Genomic DNA, 13,667 nt, shown 5'->3' with positions numbered 1-13,667 from the left:
ACACACATTATGCCCCAAGACCATACCAAACTCAATAGTTCTTTTTCCAATTGTGGAGTATTTTCTCTAGTGGATGTGGAGTTTCTTTGACAAGTAACCAACTGGCAGTTCAATCCCATCCTCATCTTCCTGCAGCAGTACAGCTCTTACACCTATGTCACTAGCATCAACGGTGACTTTAAAAGGTTTTGAAAAGTTTGGTGTAGCTAAAACTGATTTGATGATTAATATTGTTTTCAAATGGTCAAATGCCTCCTGGCATTGTTCTGTCCACTGAAACTTTTGTGTTGTTCTTCAGCAAATTAGTTAATGGTGCCACGACACTGCCCAAGTTTGCAACTAACTTCCCATAGAATCCACTGAGTCCTAACAATCGAAACACCTCTTTCTTAGAGGTTGATCATAGAAATTCCTCAATGGCCTTCATCTTTGCATGCTGTGGGGTCAACCTTCCATGTTATGTCATGTCCCAAGAACGTCACCACTGCTTTTGCAAATTTAGTTTTGTTTAAGTTTATTACCAGCTTTGCTGCTCTTAGCCATTCAAAGAACTCTGCCAACTGTACCGCGTGATGTTTCCAGGGCTTAGTAAAGATCACTATATCATCCAAATAGACTGCACAGTTTGTTAACCCAGCCACAACTCTGTTCATGAGTCTTTGGAATGTGGCAGGTGTGTTCTTCATTCCAATAGGGCATCACTTTAAACGGATATAGACCATTTGGGGTTATAAATGCAGAAATTTCTTTCGCCATCTCTGATAAAGGTATCTGCCAATAACCAGGCAGTATGTCCAATTTGGTTACATAACTGGTTTGTCCAATTTTCTCAATACAATCCTCCAATCTAAGAATTGAATTTGAGTCCAATTTTGTAGTGACGTTGACATTCCGATAATCCACGCAGAGTCGTTGAGTCCGGCCGATCTGGGAACTATGACAATCAGTGAATTCCACCCTGGCTTGGTTTGATGATGTCCTCGTCGAGCATGGCCTCCACTTCCATCTGGACCTGTCTGGCTTTGAAAGGATTAAGCAGATAGTGGTGTTGTTTTATCAGAGCAGTATTCCCTACGTCTACTTCATGTAGAATAGCATTAATCCGCCCCAACTGATTCTTACTGATGTCCTTGTACTGCAGTAACAAATCTTTCAACTGCATTCTATGCTCATGAGACAGATAGCTTACTAACCTATCCCACTCAAGGATTTCTTCATTTTTTTAAACCTATTTTGAGCCGCATCAAAATCCACATCATCTGGATTTGATTCTTCACTCTGCGGGGCAGTAACTAACACCTGTTTCTCCAGTTCTTTCTCTCTCCTAGTTCTCTGGAGGGGACCTTCACAATCAACTGGCAATAAAGTTGCTGGTTTTATTACTGCCTGTGGCTTACCTACAATTTGGCATGTATGACACGTACAGCAAATGTTAACCATGGCCTTCTGCATTCAAGGCCAATAAAAAAGTTTTTGTACCTTAGCTTGAGTCTTTCGTACCTCTAGGTGATCTCCATTTTCGACTTAGCATTCTATCTTTCAGATAATAACCCTCCAGAATATTCTCTATCTCCTTTTCGGTGTCCGCAACCAATATATATATAGCTGTTGCCTTTCAGGAGTAAACACTTCTGTCTGACCCTCTGTCTGTTCAGGTTCTTCCTGCACCATTACGTCAAACGGGGTGTTTGTTAACTGAACCTCAACTCCTTTATCTTTCGCTTTACATTTCGCTTTGTGCTGTGACTTATGATAATGGGATCTGGTTACCATACAGTCTGGGAAAACACAAAGATATTTCTGTTTTAACTCCTCAGTTTCTTGGTCTTCCTTGGGCTTCTCCACAACAAAGGTTGTCACTCCCAGCTTGGATCCTGCCAATTCATTCTCAAGAACAAACTGAATTCCTGGAACTGACACTCTGTCATTCACTCCTATTGTAATTTCCCCAGTCTTAAGTTGGCAGTCCAACCTGATCTTACATCGGGGAAAGCTAAATTTCTGTCCATCTATCCCACAAATTACCACACTCATGGGTAACAGATCAGAAAAGAGTGTATATTCGCTCATCTCTTACTATCAGCGACTGGTTAGATCCTGTATCTCTCAAAATTATAACTTCTTGTCCTTCTCCTCCTGTTCTTTCTGAGTAAACTTCACTGACAGAGGCAGATTCTTTGTAGAGAACAGGTAATAATTCCAGCCCCTGCACTCTCCTGCAGCTCCTCAGCTCTTCTTTACTACCTCAGTCTTTTTTACTACCTTTACGAATGCCACTGGCTTAGCTTTTTTTACCACATCTTTTCACACAGTGCCAGTCTTTAATGACCAGCATTGTGACTTTGCATGCCCCACTTTACAACAGTGGAAACACCTGAGATCTTTCACCTACTTTCCAACCTCTTGGGCTTCTTTTCTACCCTGTAGTGAATTCTTGCCAGTGTTCTCTTTGTTTCATAGAGATCTCTCTTTCTCCCAACTTCTATCACTTCACAGGATGAAATTCTGGTCGGAAGCTGATCTTATGCACCAACATGTATTCATCTGCTAATTCTGCTGCTTGTCTCACTTCCTGATCTTCCATGTGAATTCTTACCTTCTCTAGGAGTGAGTTTTTAAACTCCTCAAGCAGAATAATCTCTCCTCGAGCCTTAAAAGGTCCTATTTATTTTAAAGCACACACCCATTGATCAAAATGACTATGTTCAATTCTTTCGAACTCAACATAAGTCTGACCTGGTTCTTTTTTTATGTATCTGAACTGCTGTCTATATGTTTCTGGTACCAATTCATAAGCACTTAAAATAGTCTGTTTAACCTCTTCATAATGTCTTGACCCCTCATCTGACAGTGCGGCAAATACCTCACTAGCTCTGCCTACCAGTTTAGGCTGAACTAATATTACCCATAAATCCTCCGACCACTCCATCTGCCTAACCAAGTTTTCAAATGAAATAAAGAAGGCTTCACCATCTTTCTCAAAGTGTGGCAGAGTTTTGTATATTTCACTACCTTCTCTTTTAATTTCTATCTGTTAACTTGACTTTGCTGACTAAGTCACAACTTCTCAAGTTCAAATTTTCTCTCTCTTTGTCTCTCCCTTTCTTCTCTTTCTCTTTGCTCAGCTAAGAACCTCTCTCTCTCTCTCTCTTCCTTTGTTTATCTTGTAATTCCATTGTCCCCAATTGAAATTGAAGTTTTTCTACCTCTACTACATGTATCTGTTTCTGTGAAACACCTAAGTGTTTGAGTAACTCCCTCACAATTTAAGCTTTACTTTTGTCCTTGGTTAAACCCAAATCTAACTTATTTGCTAATTCTAAAAGTATGACCATTTACTTTCCTTCGAAAACGCTCTTGACAAATTTTAAGAATCATCTTCAAATCCCAGACCTCTTTAGCTATTTTAAAGAGCTATTTCTGTCACTTTTAATTTAATCAACTACAAGTCACCAAAATTAAACTAATTGTCTCACCTATGTTTTATTTAAAGATCTCAGACACTAACCTACAAGTGTTAAAATCTGCTGGGATTTTTCGTGTCTAAACCAGTTCAAACTTTGGACAAAAGCCCCCTATCTGTTATGACAGGGGGTAAACATCGCCCACCACACACACACACATCGGCTAATTTAAACCTGCAATACAGAAATGATTTAACCAGTGCTGTAATCTGTTAAAATTCAAGAGGCCAAGAACTATCCCAAAAGTCACTATTTAAAGTACAACACATTTAAGAGCTTTATTTGTTAATTTAACATAGAATATTAACTAACAACTATTTACAACTCCTTTTCCTAACCTATCTTTTACTTTCCCTTCTACAATACTGGTTCAATAAATCAAAAAATTCAAATTTCAAAATCAGCCAGCTTTTGAATCTTCTCTTTGCATCTTCCTCTGTCTTCTTTTCTTCTTCCTAGGGATTTCTGTTTCACAGGTCATTGATAGAGAAAGGTATCTTTAAGAGGTCTATTCTCCGGGCAGTCTGCATGTCTTGGTGGCTTGGCAGTTCTCCAATTGTTCAATTTCTTTTTTTTTGGTTTTATACCCCAAAGTATCGGATTGTTTCATTGCTTTTAATATTGTCAAAATTCAAACTTGATTGGATTTAGCATCTTGGGGCATAAATTAAATTTGTTTTTGTCTCATAACAACCCAGGTTCTGCTAGCTACTGGACCAAATGTAACATTAGAAATTCTCCAGCACTCTATGTGCTTGCTAAGTCCTTCAACTCTCAAAGGTACAGTACATGTCTATACCCTCGTAACATTATGCTGCAAGTCAATTTTGTTCATATTGACTCATTATTTGTTGGGGTGCTACAAAATGTTCCGGACTTGGTAATGCACTAAATTATTGCTAGCAGAGAATCTCAAGCACACTTCCAGCATCCAAAACAAATAGTGTGCCAGACAAGAGAAAAATGCTTTTCTCATTCCTATTTCTTCAAAAGTACTTCAAAATAATTATACTGACCTGGTGAGTCCAACAAAATAAAAACTAAGATCCAAAGGGGGGGACGTAAATTCTTGAAATGTAAAGCATACTTCCAAATTATAGAATGACGGAATTTTTTTGACAAGCAGAATTTCACACACTGTAAATCTCAAATAAAAACAGAAAAACCTTGGAAAACTCAGCAGATCTTGCACATCTGTATATTTAGAGAGAAATAGAATAAAATGTTTCAGAACTGGGAAAATTCAGAGTTGTATTAGCTTTTGAACAGAGGCTGGATGGCAGAACAACGCAAGGAAAGTTGATGATGGCCTTAAACACAGGAAACATTGTCCTCCACAGCTAGGCAGTATGGAGAATGTTAAGAAAAACAAAAATGTGACTCCAGAAGATGTGATGACTAAAAAAAGACAAAGCCAGCAAAAACAATAGGAATAAAATGGAGCAGAGGGTTTACTGTCTGAAATGGCTAAGCTTATTGTTACATCTAGAAAGCTGTAACTGAAATAGTGCAGCAGGGAAATAAATTGAAATAGTGCAGCATGCGGAGGACAGAAATGGCAAGGTAGACAATTAAAATGACAGGACATCAGAATCTTCGGATAATACTTGTAGACAGAACAGAGGTAAAAACAATGACTGCAGATGCTGGAAACCAGATTCTGGATCAGTGGTGCTGGAAGAGCACAGCAGTTCAGGCAGCATCCAAAGTGCAGCGAAATCGACGTTTCAGGCAAAAGCCCAAGAATCTCAGGGAGTCCCTCTCCCACTGCAACTCCCAGGTCATTTCCTCTGCCCTGAAGCTCTTCCTCCCTGACCTATCACCTTCATCCCCTCCCTCACTCACCCATTGTACTCTATGCTACTTTCTCCCCACACCCACCCTCCTCTAGCTTATCTCCCCACGCTTCAGGCTCTCTGCCTTTATTCCTGATGAAGGGCTTTTGCCCGAAATGTCGATTTCGCTGCACTTTGGATGCTGCCTGAACTGCTGTGCTCTTCCAGCACCATTGATCCAGAATTGTAGACAGAACAGACGTGCTCTAGCTAGCAGTCACCCAATCTGCATTTAGTCACTTCAGTGCAGTGGAGATCACGTTCAGAGGAACAAATAGAGTAGAACAAATTGAAAGTAGTACATATAAGTTGCTAGGTTCACTGCCTCTGGCTGAGCATAGTCCTGGAACTTTTGTCACATGACCTCCTACCATTAACCACCCCACCTTCGCACTCGTGGTATTGGTTGGCCTCTATGTCCACCACCACGTAAAACTGAGCAAAGGACAAACACTGGAAGCAAAGAGTTTTTCTATTCAGATAATACCCATACTATCATCAATATATCAAAAAAAACTGAAGGAGACTATTAGAAGACAAAGGAGTAGAAACAGACCATTCAAACCATTAAGTCTGCTCTATCATTCAGTGACATCATGGCTAATCTGATAATCCTTGACTCAAGTTTCCTGACTTTGCCCACAAAAACATCAATTCACTTCCTGATTAAAAGTCTATTTACCTTTTTAAAGCAAACCTTAAATCAGGTTAAACACCCCCTGTTGGGGCACTGTCAGAAAAACATAAGGAAACAGTTAATGTAAATTTATAAAAGATAACTTAAAACACAACCATAATAATTTTGTCCACATTGATGAAGCACTCCTATCCTTGAGGTGCCCACTGATCTCTAAAGTCCTTTATTACGCCAGAGGACGCAGCATGCTCAATCTCAAGGGATGCCAGAATGTGGATGGAACCACAAAAGGATGGCAGACAGTCAGGCACTTCCCACAATTCTTTCTCTGGTACATCAGTAACACCAATGTTGCTACTTCTGTCTCTTGGCTGGAATTGGGAAAAGAAAAAGACTAATTTTGTTTCTAACTTCTAACCTGCTCTCACCTGCACCTGGCCCATCTCTGACTCTTCCCTTCTTCGACATCTGTTTCCATTTCTGGGGATAGGTTCACACCCTGCTTCCTGTTCACACCCTACTTCATGTAACAACTCCATTCCAATTTCTTTATCTGTCACACGTATCTGATCTGATGATGCGACCCTCCACCAGGGAGTCTCGCAAAGGTCCAACTTTTTCTCCAACCAAGGATTTGCAGCCACTGATTGACAGGGCCCTTGACCATGTCCAACCCATTTCCTGCACTTCTGCCCTCACCCTTATCTTCCACAACAATGATAGGGTCCCCCGATCCTCACTTCTTTACCTCTCCAGCCTCTGCATTCAAAGGATCACAAGCTGCCGTATCAATCACCTCCAGCAAGATGTCACCACCACACACATATTCCACTCCCTTGTCAACTTTCTGTAAGGACTGTTGTTGCTAGCACACCCTTCTCCACTCCTCCCCACTCCACGGTACCTTTCCTTGCAATTGGTGTAGCACTTGCCTGAGTACCTTATCCTTGCAGGCTATCCAAGGTCCCGAACACATCATCCAGGTAAAGCAGCGATTTACCTATATTTCATTCAATCTAGTCTATTGTATTCACTGTTCACAACGTTGTTTCCACTACACTGGGGAGACAAAATGCAGACTGAGTGACCACTTTGTTAAATACCTATGATCTGCCCGTAAAATGACCTACAGTTTCCAATTGCCTGCCACTTCAACACACCACTGTGCTCCCATGCTAACAATTCTAACTCAGACCTATTGCAGGTCAATGTGAGCTGGAGGAGCAGCGCCTCATCTTCTAACTAGGCAATAAACTTCCTTTACATATCTCAACAAATAAATGTAGGATTCTCCATTTTCCTTGGAATCACCATTTTTTTCCCTAAAGTATATATCTCAGCAATAACAGGAACTGGATTAAATGTTAAATCAATTTGATAGCAAAGGATGCTAAGACTATATTTGTGTGTGCAGGATTCAGGAAGACGTCATAGCAATTTCAGATTCCATTTCTCACACTCAGCCCAGCATTATCCTACAGAACACTCCTCAGAACAACATACTTCATTGTTCAAATCACTCACCTCTCTCTCTCCCTCCAAACACTTGCTTCCACTTTGACTACCAACACTCATTCATTTGGTTGCCCTCTGACGCACATGACTCAGTCACTGTCTCACCTTTCCACACAAGCTACTTCCTCTACTCAAAACTCTGCTTTCTCTGTTTGCATACAAGTACTGCTAAATGCAGAACACTAAAGGTATGCATTTGTGTGTGCACATACATTTGTGCAGACATGGGTACAGAGTCATAGTGATGTACAGTATGGAAACAGATCATTCGGTCCAACTCACCCATGCCGACCAGATATCCTAACCTAGTCTAGTCCGATTTGCCAGCACTTGGCCCATATCCTTCTAAACCTTTCCTAGGCAAATGTGTATCCAGATGCCTTTTAAATGCTGTAGTTGTACCAGCCTCCTCTGGCAGCTCATTCTATACATGCACCACCATCTGCATGAAAAAGTTGCCCCTTAGGCCCCTTGTAAAAGCTTTCCCCTCTCACCCTAAACCCACACCCTCTAGTTCTGGACTCCCCCATCCCAGGGAAAAGACCTTGCCTATTTATCCTATCCATGCTCCTCATGATTTTATAAAAGGTCACCCCTCAACCTCCAACGCTCCAAGGAAAACAGCTCCAGCCTATTCAGTCTCTCCCTGTAGCTCAAATCCTCCAAACCTGGCAACATCCTTATAAATCTTTTCTGAAATCTTTCAAGCTTCACAACATCCTTCCGATAGGAAGGAGACCCATGATGAAAAGCAGTGGTCCCAGCACCGATCCTCGTGCCACACCACTGGTCAAAGGCCTCTAGTCTGAAAAGCAACCCTTCACCACCACCCTCTGTCTTCTAACATCACGCAAGTTCTTTATCCAAATGGCTACTGCTCCCTGTATTCCGTGAAATCCAACTTTGAGGAACTTTGTCAAACATCTTACTGACGTCCATATGAATTGTTTCTACTGCTCTGCCCTCATCAATCCTCTTTGTTACTTCTTCAAAAACTCAAGTTTGTGAGACGTGATTTCCCATGCACACAGCCATGTTGACAAGCCCAATCAGTTCTTCCCTTTCCAAATACATGTAAATCCTGTCCCTCAGGATTCCCTCCAACAACTTGCCCACCACAGATGTCAGGCTTATCAGTCTATAGTTCCCTGGCCTTTCCTTATAAAATAGTAGCACCACGTTAGCCAACTTCCAGCACTTCACCTTTGCCTATCAAAGATACAAATATCTCAGCAAGGGGCCCAATAATCACTTCCCTAACTTCCAGAGTCTTAAGGTACACCTGATCAGGACCACTTTTACGCATTTCAAGACATCCAAGCACCTCCTCCTCGGTAATCTGGACATTTTTCAAGATGCCACCATCTATTTCCCCACTTTCTGTATCTCCCATTTCCTTCTCCACAGTAAACACTGATGCAAAGTACTTGTTTAGTATCGCCTCCATCTCCTGCGGCTCCACACATAGGCGATCCTCTAGTGATGCGCAACTTGATGGCCACTGGCAATGCAGGCACACCTGACCAAGAGAAAGTAAGTTTTGTTCCAGGAGACTGCAGATGCCAGCAATGACCTGCTGTGAAATCTTGAGACATCAGTACTCATACGTGTCATAAAAAAAGTGATTCTCTGATGTAGATAATGTGTTGGAATCAACACAGATTTGATGCTGAAGGGCCTTTTTCCATGCTGTAGACCTCTACGACTCAATAACTGACTCTTCAGTTTCACTGTTGAAAGATATCTTAGGTCAGTTTAACTGAAGTAACATTCCCTGCTCTGCACACGTTTGGTTTAAAACAGTACTTATTTAAATGTTTTAATTGAAAGACTTGTCATTGCAGGGCATTTAAATTACATCGCAAAATTTGTGCCTGCAGTCAACTTAACAAGACATGAAAAAAGTGTGTCAAGATGCATTAAATATTGTGCAACAATTACAAACACATAGTGCATGTCTTGTCAATTAGTTTATCATAAAATGGAATAGCCAAATAAAGGTGAGATCACAGAAAATAAAATGTATATTTCAAAATAATCACACTGATTATGGTAAATGGTAGTGGTTGTTGAAGGTCTGTCATTTCAGCTCCAAAACACCTCTACAGGAGTTCCTCAGTGTTGTGTTCTGGCCCAACCATCTTCAGCTGCTTCAGCAACTTTTCATCCATTAGAAGGTGAGAAGTGGGCACGTTTGCTGATATTTGCACAAAGTTCAGCACCATTCGCAACTCCTCAGATACCGAAGCAGTCCATGTTCAAATGTAACAAGAGCTGGACAATATCGAGGCTTGGACTGACATGTGGCAAGTAACATACACATTTTACAAATATCAGGCAATGACCATCACCTATAAGAGATAATCTAATCACCAACCCTTGACATGCAATGGTGTTACTATCACTGACCCCCCACTGTCGGCATACTCAGGGTGACCATTGACCAGAAACTCAACTGTCGAGAGGGTGGTGCTGGAAAAGCACAGCAGGTCAGGCAACATCCAAGGAGCAGGAGAATCGACATTTCGGGCAAGAGCCCTTCATCCCGAAACATCAAGTTGCCTGCTCCTCGCATGCTGCTTGGCCTGCTTTGCTTTTCCAGCACCACACTTGACTCTGATCTCCAGCAACTGCAATCCTCACTTTCTCCCACAAACTTTACTGGACTCATGTAAACACAAGGGCAGATTAGAGGTTAAGAACGCTGCAGCGACTAACTCACCTCCTGACATCCCAAAGCCAGTTCACCATCTAGAAGGAACATATCAAGAGTATGACAGAATACTCCCCAGTTGCCTGGTTGGGCATAGTTCCAACTCCACTCAAGAAGATTCACATCATCCAGGATAAAGTAGCCCGCTTGATTGACATCACACCCACAAGCATCCAGTCCCTCTACCACCATAGTGTACACTGCTGTTACTAAACAATCTACAAGATGCACTGTAGAATTTCACAAAAGATACTTCCAAAGTGCACCTTCCAAACATACAACCACTTCTATCGAGAAGGACAAGGGCAGCAGATACATGAGAACACCATCCTCTGTAAGTTCCCCCCAAAACCACTCACAATCCCACCTTGGAAATGTAATTGCTGTTTGTTCTTTGTCGCTGGGTCAAAATCCTGGAATTCCCTAAGGGCATTGTGGGTCAACTCACAGCATATGGACTGCAGCAGTTCATGAAGGCAGCTCACCAACACCTTCTTAAGGGCAACTAGGGACAGACAAAAACACTGCCCTGCCAGCAATGTCCACATCTCACACGTAAATAAAAAGAATTACAAATACTCCAGGGTAAAATATACTTGAAAATATTAGTTACTGTAGTCTTTGTTGTGCCTTACTGAAAATCTATTAGCATAATAGTGTATTCCAAAACTTAATTTGATCAAGGTGTGCATAAAAAAGCAACGTTGAAATATAGTCTGACTGCATCCTTCATACGCCTTAATCAGGTGGTTTCTAGGCGATTCCAGAAAATGTTCAATCGTTTCCTTTGCCCACTTTGGCATTTCCAGGATGAGTGACATCCCTACCACAAAGCCATTGTGGGTCACCGAGGGTCCTTACATTTTAAGCAACGTGCATGCCTAGTCATTTGTTACACAATAATTTGTTCAGAATTATTTTTTCATGTCTTCACTATTGCTTTGCGGCAAATCGGCGTAATCGCAGATCAAGAAACAAGAGAGCATAAACAAAAAGTGATAATTGAGGTTTTATTTGAAATATGTACTTTTTCTTTCGTTGGGAAGGTTATTCCAATAACTTGTGTCAGTTAAAAGTTGCCAGCGTATCATATTTAAAGAGATGTTTGGCAGAAAGGGTGCTGTTCACTTGACAAGATGCAGATCTTTCGATTTCTAAACAAAACTTAAAGAAAACATGTATGGTGATTCCTTTATAACAATAGATGTATAATCTATATAATGTTTTAATATGTCACTCTAGACATGGCTCACCTGTCCCAGAGAGCTGAGTAGATGTCCTGACTCTCCCGCCGAGGCCTCCGCTCTCTCCCGCCGCCTCCCCACCTTTCTCCCAACGCCCGCTCACGCTCATACTTTCCGCCGAGACTTCGGCCACAGTGCGTTAGATGGGCTTCAAAGGGTGGGTGGAGGGGCTAAGAATACACACAGATGCTGAAATCCAAAAGCTAGGAAGAAGAGGTTCAGCGAAACATTGACGATGATTACCCACCCCTCCCCGTGGACCGGCCGCGACTCAATCACAGCGTCTCCCCAAGTCAAAGCGCAGTTTGTGTTTGCCTCTGCAACCTGTCGACGCCATTTCGAGCCTCGCCATTGGCTCCGGCTGAAACCAGAGAGACCGCCGCACAACAGCCACCCAGGAGGCGGGGCAGGGAAAATTGACACTTCCTTTGGCGAATCGGAAACGGGTGTTGTAGACAGAGGGCGTGTCCTACTGTGCGGTTGAGCCAATCCGCTCGAAGGAATCTCGGGAGCACTCCGTCAAGGGGGCCGGGCTCGCGTCTTTTCATCGACTGGCGGTTAGGGGCAAGAGGAACTGATGGACGTAGGCCAAAATGTTTGTTTGTCAGTTTAGGTGGTAAATAAATAGTTTCTCACATAAACCGACGCCGCATTAGAAAAAGTCAAGATATGTCGGCATCTGTGATGAGATTTCAACTCCTGTGTTATGGAATGGGTTTTTGAGTAAATTGATATGTTACCCAACAGTTCACGTCCCTAACTGACATTTCATCAAACCTGCCGCGGGCTTTCTTGTTTTAATACATTGTACATCCACAAAACAAAATCAGGGCTATGGAGAAAGAGCAGGGGAAGGCGACTGTTTACTAAGTTCTATCAAAAGAGATTTAGTTTGCTCATCTGGCTGGGTGGTAAGTGTCTGGCTCAGAATAATTGTGGAATTGGACTGGGGTGGACAAAGTTGAAAATCACACAACACCAGGTGATAGTCCAACAGGTTTAGTTGGAAGTGCTAGCTTTCGGAGCGTTGCTCCTTCATCAGGTAGCTGTGGAGCAGGATCATAAGACAGAATTTATAGCTACAATTGAAACAATATATTGAACAAACCTAGATTGCTGTTACGTCTTTCATCTTTTAGAATGGGTTGCAGGTTTCAGTTCATTAATATGTAAATCCCAGAACTTCTTTTAAGTCACATTCTGGAGATAACTTTAGGTTTTATATATCTCAGCTCAGACAATGTATTAAAAGTGTGAGGTTAGAATCTGTCTGTATCCCAATCTTGAGTCAGACTGGTTCTGTTTCCAAAGTAGGAATTTATAAAATGTTATATGGATTGACTGCCTGCAGGTCATGTGCATTTTGAGCAAAAATAGAATTATCTGCAAATACAATTCTGCAAGTTCAGAAATAATGTCATCACCTTGAGATCTATTCCCATTCTGGTTGAGGGAGAGAGACTAAGGGGTTATCATTCGAAAATGGAAAAGCAATGCCAAATTGCAAATGATTTTAAAAATTGCAATAAAAAACAACTTTAGGTGAAGCATTAGGAGATGTTTATGGGGAGAAGATGGCGTTATGGTAATGTCACTGCTGAGCCAGCATCTAAAACCCATTCCTTGTTGCCTCCTTAAAGCTGTGATGAGCTGTCTTTTTGAAGTGCTGAAGTTCATTCGCTCTAGGTATACACACAATATTGTGAGGGAGACAGTTCACAATTTTTATCCAGTAACACAGAAGGAATGGCAATATATTTTGAAGTCAGGATGGTGAATGATTGAAGGGGACCCTGCAGAAAAGTATTCCCATGTATCCCATGTATCTGCTGCAATGTCCTCCAAGATGGTAATGGTCATGGTCATTGACATGGAATGTGCAATCTCAGTATCTTTTGATGAAATTCTGTAGTACATCTTGCTGTTACTATGTTGTGGTTCTGCTCGCCGAGCTGGAGGTTTTTGCTGCAAACGTTTCGTTCCCTGGCTAGGGAACATCATCAGTGCTGTTGGAGCCTCGTGTGAAGCGCTGCTTTGATGTTTCTTCCGGTATTTATATTGGTTTGTTCTTGCCGCTTCCGGTGTCAGTTTCAGCTGCAGTGATTTGTATGTGGGGTCCAGGTCGGTGTGTTTGTTGATGGATGTTCTTGCCGTTTCCGGGTGTCAGTTTCAGCTGTAGTGGTTTGTATATGGTGTCCAGGTCAATGTGTCTGTTGATGGAGTTTGGGGATGAATGCCATGCTTCTAGGAATTCTCTGG

The 13,667-nt window shown here is 41.8% G+C and overlaps 1 protein-coding gene across 1 annotated transcript in view; it reads right to left on the bottom strand.

Annotated features, from left to right (window-relative positions):
• The window catches only part of LOC132824059 (kinectin-like), a 337,358-nt gene extending 325,578 nt beyond the window's left edge, over positions 1–11,780 (bottom strand). Inside the window, exon 1 of the mRNA XM_060838325.1 lies at positions 11,418–11,780. Coding sequence (XP_060694308.1) covers positions 11,418–11,517 — 100 coding nt within the window. The 5' untranslated portion in view covers positions 11,518–11,780. The remainder of the gene's footprint in view (positions 1–11,417) is intronic.
• Between the last annotated feature and the right edge of the window lie 1,887 nt (positions 11,781–13,667).

The sequence above is a fragment of the Hemiscyllium ocellatum genome, chromosome 17 (genome assembly GCF_020745735.1).
Source record: "Hemiscyllium ocellatum isolate sHemOce1 chromosome 17, sHemOce1.pat.X.cur, whole genome shotgun sequence".
Lineage (NCBI taxonomy): Eukaryota > Metazoa > Chordata > Chondrichthyes > Orectolobiformes > Hemiscylliidae > Hemiscyllium > Hemiscyllium ocellatum.
The sequence above is the reverse complement of the archived record's forward strand: the minus strand, read 5'-3'. Positions and strand labels throughout refer to the sequence as shown.